The 16,157-nt window shown below is 43.5% G+C and overlaps 1 protein-coding gene across 2 annotated transcripts in view; it reads right to left on the reverse strand.

Moving 5' to 3' along the window:
- LOXHD1 (lipoxygenase homology domains 1) overlaps positions 1 to 16,157 on the reverse strand; it is a 206,284-nt gene that overhangs the window by 6,717 nt on the left and 183,410 nt on the right. For both annotated transcript variants that reach the window (XM_021092583.1, XM_021092585.1), the window contains 2 exons: positions 7,514 to 7,684; positions 93 to 225 (listed from right to left, as the gene is read on the reverse strand). In XM_021092583.1, coding sequence (XP_020948242.1) covers positions 93 to 225; positions 7,514 to 7,684 — 304 coding nt within the window. The remainder of the gene's footprint in view (positions 1 to 92; positions 226 to 7,513; positions 7,685 to 16,157) is intronic.

A 16,157-nucleotide genomic window follows, 5' to 3' on the forward strand; every position in this document is an offset into this window, starting at 1 on the left:
ACTCATGGCCCCACTAAAAGAGTTCCTTCTTGGGGTCCCTCTCTTACCCATGTCACCCATCACTATTCCCCAGTGGGTACCCGTCTTCTTACTTCCTAAAGGCCCGCTGTCTAGAAGAATTTTCCACCAGAAACTCCTTGGATCGGTTTTTCCTGCCCTCCAGGATGAGCCAGACGTTCTCCCTGGTTTCACCTCCATTGCCAGTTTCTATGACGATCTCGTAGGCTGTGGGGGAGAAGGTGGGAGAGGGTCAGCTCAGGGGAGCAGCGCCCGCTCTTAGGGCAGCCAACTGGCAACTTCTTCCTGGTCCTACATCTGATCTTAGGCTACAGCCTGAGGTGTGTGTGGGGCCGGTTAAAATTGCTATAATTGAGGCACTATAAATAGAACCTGCCTCTACTTGGGGGCTATAGCAGTGTCTCCAGGTTATGTGCAGTAGAAACCTTTTTGCTGGGTGAACATGGGAGCTGCTGGGAGTGAAGAAGCACATGCCCTGCCTCTAAGAACCAGGAGATGGAGGTGAATTTTCAGAGAGATGCTGGGGTCTGGATCTTAGGGACGGAGGAGTCTGAGATGGAAAGCAGAGATCTATGCAAAAAGAAGGGAAGGGAGGCTGGGTCCAGCTACAGAATCAGGAAGGGAATACGCAGGCAAGCACGACTCTAGGAGAGCCTCACACTTTCTCTAGCAAGCAGTCTCACTCCTGCCCTGTCTTAGTTTTCACCCCTGTGTCACATTCAGCATCATAGCTTCCCTCCCCCACTTCCTTTCATCCAAACTTTGTTAAGTGGGTGCCAAGTGTCAGGACTGGGCTAGACTCTGGGAGACGCTAGACTTCATCTCTAGCCCCTGACTGCTCCTAGGACAGAATAACCTATCAAAAGGGTACCATGGGAGAGAGGATAAAGCTAGTTTCCATGACCCCTCTGACCTCACCTTCCAGTACTTTTCTCTCTTGCTCACTCTCAATTGGCCCGCACCCTCTTTGGTGTTCCAGGAGCACTAGGCACCCTCTTGCCTTAGCACTCTGCCTGCAGGGCGACCCTTTTCTCTTCCCACCCCCACACATGATAACTTGGCTCAATCCCTCACCTCCTTCCCACCTACTGTAGCCTGATATTCCTTGCTCTTCTGCCTGCCCTACTGTGCTCTATGAGTATTATCTTCTCTTGTCCTTATCGCCTAGTACCTTCTAACAAGCTAAGCAGTTGACCTATCATTTTATTGTTTATTGTATTTCCCTCTCCCACCCGAATGAGGACAGGGGTCTTTGTTGTGCTCACTGATACATCCCAAGTGCCCAGGACAGTGTCTGGCACAAAAACGTTCAATAAGTATTTGTTAAGTGAATAAATGAATGATTGGACTAATGACAGGAAGCTTTAGGAAGAAGGTGGCAAATGAGCTTGGCCTTGAAGAAGAATCATGATTATAATCAGCAGAAAACAAAGAGGGGTGCTCAAGGAGGAGAGAGGAGCCTAAGCAAAGTTACTGAGGAGCATAAGAGAGGGGCTTGAAATCTCCATGATCCAGCCCTGCTCCCCTGGGACAGGGCTGGGCTAGAGGTTGCACGCAGGAGGACACAAAGTTTGCCTGAGGGTCCCCTATGCCTAGAGCAGTAAGTGAATCACCGAAGATTTGGGATTCTGGATCCAAAGGGATAGTTCTATTTCTGTGTTTTTACCTCAGAGACGTGACAAAGACAGGAGGGATGGTGGTGCCTACAGCTCAATGTAATGTCCATCCTGGTCTCTCAACATTGCCTCTGTGACTTCTCCCAGGCCATGGGGAGAACGAATCTGGGCAAAGAGCTCACAGGAGGGGACAAGATCCACAGAGAGGACAAGCCCAGGAAGAAGAGCAAGGCTCTGCAGGCCAGAAAGATTGCATCCCAGGGATGTGAAATGGCTGAGCCATGGGGGTGCCCAAAGCTATGCCAGGGAGGGGGTGCTCCCATGGCCATTCTGCTTTCCCAGCCAAGGTACCTCTGCAAACCAGACATCCATGGGTTCAAAGTAGATCCTGGGCACTGTAGAGGAAAGGTTTTGTCAATGCCCAGGAGAGGAGGTGGGGAGCGCTAGGAACCCATTTGCTCCCTACGGTTAACTCAAGGCAGAGATGCAAGAAATGGAGTGTGTGGATCATAACTGGACCAAATCCAAGTCTCTCATGACCCTGAGGAGAAGGTAAAGAAGGAAGGTGTAAAAGCGAGGACAAGGAGGCAGATTAAAAACAAAGGTGTCTGGTTGCATCAATGGTCTTTCGATCAAAGTCATTTCATCAATGACTTGATAAAAATGTGCAAGGCATGACTCAGCTTTGTTTATAGCTGCTGGGAGGAAAGGACAGGGGAGAACCAGGGACCTGACAGAGCGGGGCAGGCAGAAGCCCAGCCCAGGCTGGGCCAGTGAGAGGCTCACCCTGTGCCACATCCTCAGGGAATGAGCCGGCTAGAGAAAGTAGGACCATCAGCAGAGCTACTGTGGGTTCAGGGGCATGGATGTTGTTCAGGTGGCAAGACAGGAGAGAGCAGAGCTGGCTCCTCTCAACATCTTGCCTGTATGCAGGGCATGGAATCTGCAGAGGGTGATGAACAAGCCACTTAGGATGTACCAAGAGGAGCCAACATCCCATCGCTGGAGCATCTCCTGAACAGACAGGTGTTGCCTTGAGGTCAGGATGGCAGGGCCCTGTGAGGCAGAGGAGTGCTAGAGGGCCCCTGGGCATCTGGTTGGCATCTGGAACTTACTGCTCCACATCACCTTTCCCACCTCACATTGTTAGGACTGTTCTTGGCTCTGGGGATCTCCTTCTGCATAGGCTGAGAGTCCCAGGCCTGGACAGGCAGAATTAATCCTGGGAGACATTCTCTTCCCTCTCACAGGCTGTTGAGAAGGCTGTGGGGTTGGGGATGGCCATCTTCCCACAACATAGAGAAAGAAGCTGTTGAGAGGCAAAGGGAGACAAAGACATATTAAAATCATTGGCATCTCTGGAGATAGCCAAGTCTCAGCCCACTCTACTTGGACCTTCCAAGTTCTGCAAACCAATACGCTCCCTTTTTGCTGGAGCCAGCTTAGGGCTGGGCCTCAGGCATGTACAGTCAAGACTCATGACGACTTCTGAAATTTTGTGTTTGACCCCATGGGAACTGCCAAAGGATAGAAACTTCAAGAACATAACTATGGGGGCGTTCCCGTCGTGGCACAGCAGAAACGAATCCAACTAGGAACCATGAGGTTGTGGGTTTGATCCCTGGCCTCGCTCGGTGGGTTAAGGATTTGGTGTTGCCATGAGCTGTGGTATAGGTTGCAGACGTGGCTCGGATCTGGTGTTGCTGTGGCTGTGGAGTAGGCTGGCAGCTATAGCACTGATTCAACCACTAGCCTTGGAACCTCCATATGCCACAGGTGCGGCCCTAAAAAGAAAACAGGAAAAAAAAAAAGAACATAAATATGGGAATTCCTCTGTGGTGCAGCCGGTTAAGTGTCTAGCATTGTCACTGCAGCAGCCTGAGTTACTGCTGTGGAGCAAATTTGATCCCTGGCCAGGGAACTTCCACATGCCACAGGTACAGCCCAAAAAAACCAACCAATCAACCAACCAACCAATCAATTAACCAACCAAACAAACAAAAAGCCAAAACAAGAACATAAATATAAGATGCTTGTTTTAACAGAGCTGCAAAAAACCAACTGAACAAAAAACTGAAATAAGACCATAAAGATTATTTTTTTTTAAACAGCACTGCCTGGTGGAAGAGTGACTCCTCCTCTGGGGAGCTGGCCATCAAGCTGGTCTGTATTTGTGCTGGAAATGTTGCAGATAAGGCAGACTAAGCAGCCCTAAAAGGCTTCAGGTGGGGATGGATAGGAAGGCGGAGGGCTGTGAAAAGGGAGGCACTGGTCCTGCTGGAGGATGTCCCAGAGAGAGAGGGAGATTTCTGTCCTCCCAGGTGTGCATGTGTGTGTGTGTGTGCATGAGGGTGAGTCTGTATGTGGGTGTGCTGTGTACATGCGAATGAGCACATGACTTAGCCTGGACCGATTACAACAGAATCTCTGGGATGAGACCAAGACATTATTATTATTATTATTGTCTTTTTAGGGCCTCACCCATGGCATATGGAGGTTCCCATGCTAGGGGTCTAATCGGAGCTGTAGCTGCCAGCCTATGCCACAGCCACAGCAATGCCAGAACAAAGCCGCGTCTGCGACCTACACCACAGCTCACGGCAATGCCAGATCCTTAACCCATTGAGTGAGGCCAGGGATGGAACCTGTATCCTCTGGATACTAGTCAGATTTGTTACCACTGAGCCACAATGGGAACTCCAGAAAATAATATTATTTGAAGATTGCCAGTGGCTTTCAGCTTTGCCTGAATGTTGGAATCATCTGCAGAGGCAGATGCTTGCAGAGGATAGGGAGAGCTTCTGGAATTGCTAACAAGAGTTGGAGGTAAAGGCAGGAAATAGAAGGCTCAACAAGGTGGGGCAATTGATCAGTCTGGAATGCCGGCCAGGTCCAGTAAGGAAGAGGGAGCCTGAAGTGGTATGATAAGTCCACATCTAGGAATAAGGTCTCAAGAGCCCTCCTAGCAATGGCTAGGCCCTATGTGTGTCACTTCACCTTTCTGGAGTTTTGTTTTCCTTACCTATGCTATAGGGGGGTGAATCTGCCTCCATTTAGCCCCTGGGGAGGGACTGGGATGGCGAGGACCTGGCGAGAGCAGGGGATGTGTGGAATGCTTTCACACATGCCAAACCCTGTTCAAGTATGTAAGGGTCTTTATTCTCACAAGCTGAGTGCCCAGAGGTGTCCCTTGGCTCACAGACACAGAATGTAATTGTCACAAGGGCAGGGTCTCCGTTTTTGTCATTGGGGCATCCCTAGAACTCAGAATAGGCCGTGGCACTTAGTAGGTACTCGACAAGTATTTGCTGGGGGCTTTAAAGAAAGGTAGCTGAGGGTTGGAATGTTTGGCTCCAGTTGCGTCCCTGGCTCCCCTAGGATAAGCCTTCATCTGAGGACACGGGTGTTACAGTCTGTCCCCTTCTGGGCAGACTTGAGGGTACCACTCTGTGCTCTGCATGCTCCTGGTAAAGACAGACTGACCCAGGCCATTTCCTGGGCTCCCATCTCTGGCCCACACACATCCTTATAGAATCAGCACAAGTACTGCTTCCCCTCTGCCATTTCCCTGCCAACCCAAATCTTGCAGGTCCTAGCAGGTGTTTGGCAGGAAATCTGTGAAGGAAACCTCCATGGTTATGCTTAAAGCCTCATGAATCTCTCCTCCCCTAAATGCCAGTGACCCAAGGAAACTCCACTGCTCATGTTAGCACTTGCGTAAGGGGCTTAAGCTTCTCCCTCTAATGAGTTTGTGAGGCTCCAAAGAAAAGCACTGACTGCCTCTTCTTCCATTTGCTGAGCACTAATTGTGCACCTACTAAGTTCCAAAGGCTTACAGAGATACAGAAGTCCACAAACATAAGCGATTTTGTCCTTGACCTTTAGGAGCTTACAGCTGTGCAGAGAGACCAACACATGTGCAAAGGTCAATACAAATAAACTAGAGATCACAGAGAAGTGTGCATCACTCATAGCACCTAAAATAAGACGTGGTACCCAGTAACTCCCCAGTAAATGAAATTACAGAAGCTGGAGTTCACCCTCTGAATTAGGGCAGCCCCATGCATTAAAGCTTCCAGATGAGCAGTTGGTCCTTGTTTGAATGCTCCTATCAGTGGTCACAACCTCTTGAAGTAGCTAAGTCCATCTTTGGGTAGTTTGGATAGCACGATGGAGAAGGCTGAGTAGCTTTCCACCAAAGATCTATGCTTCGCTTCCATGGTGGACAGTGCTTACCTGGGAGGGGCAATCCAGCCAGGCACTACATTTCCCAGGTGCCTTTACATCTAAGTGGAGCCAAATGACTAACAGTCTCAGAGCCAGATTAAGCCTCACAAACCACCAACCCCCTTATCTTTCCAAGGACCGATGGTTCCGGAATGTTGACTGCCCTACATTTTGGCTTTGTTAATCTTCAATCCAAGCCCTGTATTGGAACATTCTCACCCTTTCTTTCTGCCCTTCCCATGACTTTATCTTGGAACTTTCGCCTCCTCTCCTCCTACCCCTCTCATGTAGCCTGGTGCTAACCCTGACACTGGTTACTGCAGCCACAAGGCCCCATGAAACCTACCACCCCCCTAATGCCAGAGAACCTGAACCTTCTCTCAGCTCCTGGCCATTTGCTGGTCAATAAACATACTTGAAGCCTCAGTGCTCCAGACTCCCTGCCTCTATTCACTTCAGCTCCAAACCCCTCAGCCCTTTCTTGCTCTAACAGAGTGTGAGTTAATGTGTTAAAAAGATAGGAGAGTGTGCCTTCTCTATGCTCTCTCTTTCCTCTGTAAGAAATGTGGGAGCCTCATGTTGAAAATGGCAGATGATGAGAAGAGCTTGGGTCCTTGAATCAGGTGTAGAAGGCTTCTTGACAAACAGCCACACCAGACTGTTTACTATATGACTGAGAAAAAAAATGGTAGTACTAAGTCATTGAGATTTGAGAATTTATATCGTACTGCAGCTAGTGTTGCCTTAATAACTAAGGTTGGAAAATCCTTTCTTATATCAGGCCCTGCTTTTGATAAGCTTTCTTCAAATATGTTGTACCTAGATACTGGCATCTGTATTAAAGAAACACCTCCTGGGAGTTCCCATCATGGCTCAACAGAAACAAATCTGACTACTATCCATGAGGATGTGGGTTTGATCACTGGCCTTGCTTGGTGGGTTAAGGATCTGGCATTGCTGTGAGCTGTGGTGTAGATCACAGATCCCACTCAGACCCCGAGTTGCTGTGGCTGTGGTGTAGGCTGGTAGCTACAGCTGCAATTTTAACCCCTAGCCTGTAAACTTCCATATGCTGCAGGTGATACCCTAAAAAAAAAAAGAAAGAAAAGAAAAGAAAAGAAAAAAAAACACATCCCTCGTCCTTGATGACATCCACCTTAGGGACAAATTACTCTTCCTTTTTAAACATCCCCTGAGGAAGGAATCAAAGGGTTGGTGGATAGCCTGGCCCTTCCGCTCATTCTGGTTCCAGGAAGGTTTGATTTGGCAGCTACTGCCAGAGACATCAGTTGAAGAGAGTCCATAACAAAAAATAATAATAAATTAGAGGGATCATCACATCGAACTACTCAGTCTAGCCCTCAAGGCAGGGTGAACTGGTCCCCTATGGGTTTTCCTACTACGCAATCAGTCCCTGTGACTTGAGCCCATGAGGTGGCACCAGCACCATGCAGTTCCATGTTCACCAAGCAACATTTCGAGTGTTTACTTACGCATATCTCCAATATTACCTCCTTCAGTGGGCATCTGAGTCCCCTTCCAGAAAGCTGTGAGTTCCTTCTTTAGATTTTCCAACATTGTTCATACCTTCCCCCTGAGCTAATTCTGCATATTCATCCTAGGCTGAATCTGAGACTAGTTTCCCCACGTACTGGTCTCCTCCAGCTCATCATGGATCTCATTGTTGGCACAGGCAAAGTCACGGACTGTCTGTCCATCACCCACACTCTTGGAGAGCCAGCAGTCACATTGGAAGTGGAAGGTCTCATCTCGGGAGTTGTCCTTCACGTCGACATAGCTCAGGTGCCAACCAGGAAATATCCCTGTGGAAAGAGACATTGGGTAGCAGACATGATAAGAGGAGAATACAAATGCAGAACATTGAAAATGCATTTTAAAATAAGAGAACTGCGAACCAAAATAAGTACAATAGACACACACATAAAAAAGAAATGCAATCCAAACATGACACTGAAGACTGATCCATAATTACACTGGATGTAAATAGATTAAGTGCTCCAACCAAAAGATACAAACTGGCAGAATGAATACAAAAACAAGACCCATATATATGCTGTGTACAAGAGACCCACTTCAGAACACATACAGACTGAAAGTGAGAGGATGGAAGAAGATATTACATGCAAATGGAAATAAAGGAAAGCCAGGAGTAGCAATACTCATATCAGACAAAATAGACTTTAAAGAAAATGGAGTTCCCATTGTGGTGCAGTGGTTAACGAATCCAACTAGGAATCATGAGGTTGCAGGTTTGATCCCTGGCCTTGCTCAGTGGGTTAAGGATCCAGCGTTGCCATAAGCTGTGGTGTGGGTCACAGATGTGGCTTGGATCCCATGTTGCTGTGGCTCTGGCATAGCCAGTGGCTACAGCTCTGATTAGACCCCTAGCCTGGGAACCTCCATATGTGTGGGAGCAGCTCAAGAAAAAAAAAGGAAAAAGACAAAAAAATAAAAGAAAAAAATAAAGAAAATCACAAAAGACAAAGAAGGACACTGTCTAATAATTAAAGGATCAATCCAAGAAGAAGAAATAACAATTGTAAATATATATACACTTTACATAGGAGCACCTCAATATATAAGGCAACTGCTGACAGCCATAAAAGTAGAAGTCGACAGCAATACAATAATAGAAGGGGACTTTAACACCTCACTTACATCAAGAGACAGATCATCTATACAGAGAATCAACAAGGAAACACAGGCCTTAAAATAATACTCTAGACCATATAGATTTAACTGATATTTATTGAACATTCCATCCCAAAGCAACAGAATATACATTATTCTCAAAAGCAAACGGAACATTCTCCAGGATAGATCACATTTTGGGCCACAGATAAAATATTGGTAAATTTTAAAAAGTTGAAATGATCCCATGCGTTTTCTCCAACCACAATGCTATGAGACTAGAAGTCAACTATAAGGAAAAAAACAAAAAACAAAACAGCAAAACCCACAAACTCCTGGAAGCTAAACAATATGCTATTGAACAACCAATGGATCATTGAAGAAATTAAAGAGGAAATCAAAACATACTTAGAGACAAATGACAATGAAGATACAATAATCCAAAACCTATGGGACACAGCAAAAGCAGTTCTGAGAGGAAAGTTTATAGCAATACAGTCTTACCTCAAGAAAGAAGAAAAAGCTCAAATAAACAGCCTAATCTTGTACCTAAAACAATTAGAGAAAGAAGAACAAAGCCCAAAATTAGCAGAAGGAAATAAAAATAAAGATCAGAGCAGAAATAAATGAAACTGAGACAAAAATAATAGAGAAGATCAATGAAACCAAAAGTTGGTTCTCTGAAAAGATCAACAAAATTGATAAATCTTTAGCCAGACTCATCAAGAAAAAAGAGAGAAGGCTCAAATCAATAAAATTAGAAATAAAAAAGGAGAAATTACAATTGACTGCACAGAAATACAAGGGATAATAAAAGACTACTATAAGCAACTATAAGCCAATAAAATGGACAACCTAGAAGAAATGGACAGATTATTACAAAGGTACAACCTACCAAGACTGAACCAGGAAGAAATTGAAAATATGAACACACAAATCACAAGTACTGAGATTGAATATGTGATGAAAAACCTTACAAAAAAAAAAAAAAAAAAAAAGGCCAGGACTCAATGGCTACACAGGAGAATTCAATCAAACATTCAGAGAAGAATTAACGCCTATTCTTCTGAAACTCTCTCAAAAAAAAAAATAGCCGGGAACCCTCCTGCACTGTTGGTGGGAATGTAAACTGGTACAGCCACTATGGAGAACAGTTTGGAGATACCTTAGAAATCTATACATAGAACTTCCATATGACCCCACAATCCCACTCTGGGGCATCTATCCGGACAAAGCTCTACTTAAAAGAGACACGTGCACCCGCATGTTCATTGCAGCACTATTCACAATAGCCAGGACATGGAAACAACCCAAATGTCCATCGACAGATGATTGGATTCGGAAGATGTGGTGTATATACACAATGGAATACTACTCAGCCATAAAAAAGAATGACATAATGCCATTTGCAGCAATATGGATGGAACTAGAGAATCTCATACTAAGTGAAATGAGCCAGAAAGACAAAGACAAATACCATATGATATCACTTATAACTGGAATCTACTATCCAGCACAAATGAACATCTCCTCAGAAAAGAAAATCATGGACTTGGAGAAGAGACTTGTGGCTGCCTGATGGGAGGGGGAGGGAGTGGGAGGGATCGGGAGCTTGGGCTTATCAGACACAACTTAGAATAGATTTACAAGGAGATCCTGCTGAATAACATTGAGAACTTTGTCTAGATACAAATGTTGCAACAGAAGAAAGGGTGGGGGAAAAATGTAATTGTAATGTATACATGTAAGGATAACCTGACCCCCTTGCTGTACAGTGGGAAAATAAAAAAAATATTTAAAAAAATAGCCAAGGAACACTCCCAAGCTCATTCTATGAGGCCACCATCAACCTGATATAAAAATCAGACAAAGATACCACAAAAAAAGAAAATTACAGACCAATATCACTGATGAACATAGATGCAAAAATCCACAACAAAATACTAGCAATCTGAATCCAAGTACATATTAAAAGGATTGATACACCATGATCAAGTAGGATTAATCCCAGGGATGCAAGGATTCTTCAATATCCACAAACCTATCAATGTGATACACCACATCAACAACCTGAAGAATAAAAACCATATTATCATCTCAAAGGATGCAGAAAAGGCTTTTTACAAAGTTCAACACTGTTTCTGATAAAAACTCTACAGAGAATGGGGAGAGAGTGAACCAACCTCAAAATAATAAAAAAACATATATGAAAAACCCACAGCTGACATCATTCTCAATGGGGAAAAATTGAAAATGTTCCCACTAACATCAGGAACAAGACAAGGATGTCCACTTTCACCACTATTATTCAACAAAGTTTTGTAAATTCTAGCCATGGTAATCAGAGGGAAAAAAAAGAAATAAAAGGAATCCAAATTGGAAAAGAAGAAGTAAAACTATTACTGTTTGCAGATGATATGATAGTATACTTAGAAAACCCTTAAGACAGAAGCAGAAAACCGTTAGAACTCATCAATTAATTTGGCAACATTTTAGGCTACAAAATTAATACACAGAAATCAATTGCATTTATTTATACTAATAATGAAAGATCAGAAAGAGAAATCAAAGAAACCATCCCATTTACAAATGAATCCCATCAAAATGAATTAAATACCTAGGAATAAACCTACCTATACTCTGGAAACTATAAACTGTTGATGAAAGAAATCAAAGGCGACACAAACAGATGGGAAGATAGATCATACTCTTGGATTTGAAGAATCAATATTGTCAAAATGACTATACTACCCAAGGCAATCTACAGATTCAGTGCAATCCCTATCAAATTACCAAAGACATTCTTCACAGAACTAGAACAGAATATTTTAAAATTTGTGTGGAACACAAGAGACCCCAAATAGCAAAGCGATATTAAAAAAGAAAAATGAAAATGGAGGAATCAAGCCTCCTGACTGCAGACAATACTACAAAGCTATGGTCATCAAAACAATATGGTACTGGCACAAAAACAGAAATATAGACCAATGGAAGAGGATAGAAAGCCCAAATATAAACCCAAGTACCTATGGACGACTAATCTATGACAAAGGAGGACAGAACATATAGTGGAAGAAAGATAGCCTCTTCAATCAATGGTTCTGGGAATACTGGAAAGCAGTATGTAAAAGAATGAAAGTAGAACACTATCCAATACCATATGCAAAAATAAACTCAAAATGGATAAACGACCTAAATATAAGGCCAGACACTATAAAACTGGAGGAAAACATAGGCAGAATGCTCTTTGACATAAATCATAGCAATATCTTGTTTGACCCACCTCCTGGAATAATGACAATAAAAACACAAATAAACCAATGGGACTTAATCAAACTCAAAAGCTTTTACACAGCAGAGGAAACTATTTTAAAAAATGAAAAGACAACCTGCAGAATGGGAGAAAATCTTTGCCAACAATGCTACAGACAAGGGCCTAATTGCCAAAATATACAAACAACTCATACAACTAAACAACAACAAAAAAACAAACAAACCAATCAAAAAATGGGCAGAAGAACTAAACAGACTTTTCTTTTTTTATTGTTTTATTATTTTAATTTTTTTTCCACTGTATAGCATGGTGACCAAGTTACTCTTACATGTATACATTTTTTCCCACCCTTTGTTCTGTTGCAATATAAGTATCTAGACATAGTTCTTGATGCTACTCAGCAGGATCTCCTTGTAAATTCATTACAAGTTGTATCCAATAACCCCAAGCTCCCGATCCCTCCCACTCCCTCCCTCTCCCCCCAGGCAACCACGTCTATTCTTCAAGTCCATGATTTTATTTTCTAAACAGACTTTTCTCTGAAGAAGACATATGGATGGCCAACAGGCATATGAAAAAATGCTCAATATTAATTATTAGAGAAATGCAAATCAAAACTACAATTAGGTACCACCTAATACCAGTCAAAATGGCCATCATTAAGTCAACCAATAACAAATGCTGGAGAGGGTGTGGAGAAAAATGTACCCTCCTCCACTGTTGGTGGGAATGTAAATTGGTAAAACCACTATGGAAAACAGTGTGGAGGTACCTCAGGAAATTAAATATAGAGCTACAATATGATCCAGCAATTCCTCTGCTGGGCATATATCCAGACAAAAGTTTCACTGAAAAATATACATGCACCCCTCTGTTCATTGCAACACTATTTACAATAGCCAAGATATGGCAACAACCTAAATGTCCACTGACAAATGAATGGATTAAGAAGACGGAATATTACTCAGCCATAAAAAGACAAACTAATGCTATTTGCAGCAACATGGATGGATCTAGAGACTCTCATAGTAAATGAAGTAAGCCAGAAAGAAAAAAACAAATACCATATGATATCACTTATTTGTGGACTCTAAAATATGGAACAGATGATCCTACCTAAAAATAACAAACAAACAAGCAAACAAAAAACAGAGACAGATCATGGCCAAGAAGAGCAGACTTCTCTTGGGTTCCTGGGCCAAAGGGGGAAGAAAAGGAATTGGGGTGGATGAGCATTTTGGGGGTTTTGGGGATGCAAATTGTTATACTTGGAATGGATGGGCAATGGGATCCTACTGTATAGCACAGGGAAATGCATGTGATTGGGTCACTTTGTTGCACAACAGAACTTGACATTGTAAATCAACTCTAATAATAATAAAAATAAAGAGACATTGGGATTGGGAGCTGAATGTGCCTCCCCTCCCCTTTCAGAATTCCACTTCTCCCACCCATTGGCTGTGTGGCCCTGGACAAGTTCTCTGTCCTTTCTGGGCCTTGGTCTCCTTGTTGATGAAATAAGGGTTGGGATGAGATGATCTCTGAGATACTGACCAGCCCAGGGGATGTATTTCTCTTTGAAAAATCTTTAACTTGGGTTCACGAACCCTTAAAGGATGGGTGTGTGTGTTCTCTAATCTGTGTATGTCCATAATATGGCCACAAGGCAACCCCACAGGAACGGCATCTATATGCTCTACTCTCCCACCTTGCCTTCTCATGCCCTTAGGGGCTCTGGGGGCAGCCCTAGTGTCCCACCAAAAAGCCATCCTCTAGGATCAGACACTGCCCAGGGCAATAACTCTAGATCTTGCTGTTGATCTCAATGGCTATAAGCACAAAGAGATACACACAGAGGCACACACACTTCCCCTCTCCCAGTCTGCGGGGAGTAGGTATTAAGGCTCACAGGTAGAACATACATATCGGAAATGCTAGTAGAGCTTCATTCTTAGTTTAAATAGTACTTCATATGCTCTATAAAATAGATCTACTGAAAACGGAAAAGCAATGAATCCTAAAACAATTAATTTAAATTTTAAAACTGTTCTGTTGAGTAACAAAGTGGTGAGTTACTTTACGAACAAATTTTTTTTGCGTGCATATTTTAAGTTTTATTTAAGTTCAAAATGTAAATAACAAATGGTTAATAATAAATGTAAATAACAGACTCTGAGGCAAGATATCTGGATTCACACTCATAATCGCCATGTACATGCCAAGTACCTCGGGTAAGTCACTTCCTCTCCTTCTGCCTCATCTCTTTAGAGTTACATAAAATATAAGTTTAAAATTAAGAAATGATGTAAAGGTTTTTTTAATCTTTATTTTTATTTACAGCCTGCAGCATATGGAAGTTCCCAGGCTAGGGGACTGAATAGGAGCTGTAGCTGCCAGCCTATGTCACAGTCACAACAATGCAGGATCCGAGCCATGTCTGTGAGAGCTTGTGGCAATGCCAGATCCTTAACCCACTGAGCAAGGCCAGGAATTGAACCCACATCCTCGTGGATACTAGTTAGGTTCTTAACCCACTAAGCCACAACAGGAACTCCTAAAGTGTTTGACTAGTAAGAATTTGGATATTTAAGTGGATAAATGTGGGCATCAAATTGCTCAAGTGTATAAACTCTTTTAGATTCAGGTAAAGTGTTTTATTTTAAAATGTCACTGTTTATGATAAACTTTTTTAACCCAATAAATATTTTCAATGTTCTGCATTGGGGCCATTTCCACATGTAAGTTTGTAAGTTGGCTGCTTTCTGAGATGGTCCCTGATAATATCACACACAGATTAAACCATTTAATAAGCCTTCATGCATTCAGCCTAGAGATGGTGCATGTAAGACCCATAGAAGCAGTCCTAACAGGCTTCTAGAGTGGAACACAGGAAGGAAGAAGTGAATGGGAAGGAGAGAAAGACAGGAAAAATCGTTGGTCCTGTTGGAAGATATCCCAGTGGAAGACATTCTTCCTCCTCCCTCAATTCCCTATCCTTTGTTTATGTGTGTGTGTGTGTGTTGTGGGGGGGGGGGATATATAGAGGGAGGGAGGGAGAAAGAGTGAGAAAATGAGAGGATTCCCATTTTCTATCCAGGCCTTACCCAGATCAACAACAACAGAATCTCTGGAGTGGGTCTGAGGCATCAATAGTCTAAAACTTCTTAGATGATTCCAAGGTGTAGCCAAAGCTGAGAGCTTGAGCCTGCATGACAGTTACCTGGAGGCCTTTGTTAAAACAGATAACTGGGCCCCACCCCTAGAGATTCTGGTTCAGTAAGTTTGTAGTGGCTTCTAAGAATTTCTCTCTCTAACCAGCTCTTGGGTGATGCTGGTGCTGCTGGTCCCAGAGCCACACTTTGAGAACTATTGGCTTAATGTAAAAGGACCAGATTCATCTCTTTCAACTTCAGGATGATGAGTTTTCTCTTCTGATTCCAGGATGATGGTCTTTCAATGACATCAGGGCAATAGTGATCAATGGGAACCAATGAGAATTTGAAGTATATGAGAGTGAGCATGCATGAGTGTGTGGATGAGTGCTAGTGGAGGGGGATGTCATTAACTGGAGGGGTGGGTCACTGTGAGATCATTTCTGTTGCTGGAATGTACCCCTCACCCTGCTCTTCATTCTGGGCAGAATGAAATACACTTCCAGGGCTCCAGGCAGGGTGAGCAGTGAGCTAAGAGGAAGGATGGATTTGGGGCTAGTTTAAATTTTTTCATTCATTCATTCTTTCTTTTTTACAGGCACACCTATGGCATATGGAAGTTCATGGGCTAGGGGTTGAATCAGAGTGGTAGCTGCTAGCCTACACCACAGCCACAGCAATGTGGGGTCCAAGATGCATCTGTGACCTATACCACAGCTTAGAGCAACATCTGATCCTTAACCCACTGAGGGAGGCCAGGGATGAAGCCCACATCCTCGTGGATATGAGTGAGCTTCTTAACCAGCTGAGCCACAGTGGAAACTCCCTGGGTTGACTTTAACTTAATCCACAGGCAATTCAGTGCTCCGGTGTGTGGGTGAAGACAACCAGAGAAGGAGCTACCTGGCTCAGGTCACCCTCGTGTTTGGTGGCAGGTTGCTCCCTTTCCCTGCCTCCCTCTTTCCTCTGGCTTCTAAAAGCATAGCATTGTCTTGCCTCATCTCCAACTCTCTTTTCATGTTTGATTCTGCAAAGAAAATTCTTCCATGGTGAATAGCAGGTTGACTCCAACCATTCTGAGATAAAGAAGCTTCCTTCTCAGCTTCGTGCTTACTGCTTATTTAGTTGCCTTGTTTTGGAAATGTTGGATGTGATTAACAGGAATCCAACCATGACTTTCTGGCCTAAGAATCTATCAGACTATGGAAACAGGCAGCT

Source organism: Sus scrofa, chromosome 1 (assembly GCF_000003025.6).
Source record: "Sus scrofa isolate TJ Tabasco breed Duroc chromosome 1, Sscrofa11.1, whole genome shotgun sequence".
NCBI classification, from domain to species: domain Eukaryota; kingdom Metazoa; phylum Chordata; class Mammalia; order Artiodactyla; family Suidae; genus Sus; species Sus scrofa.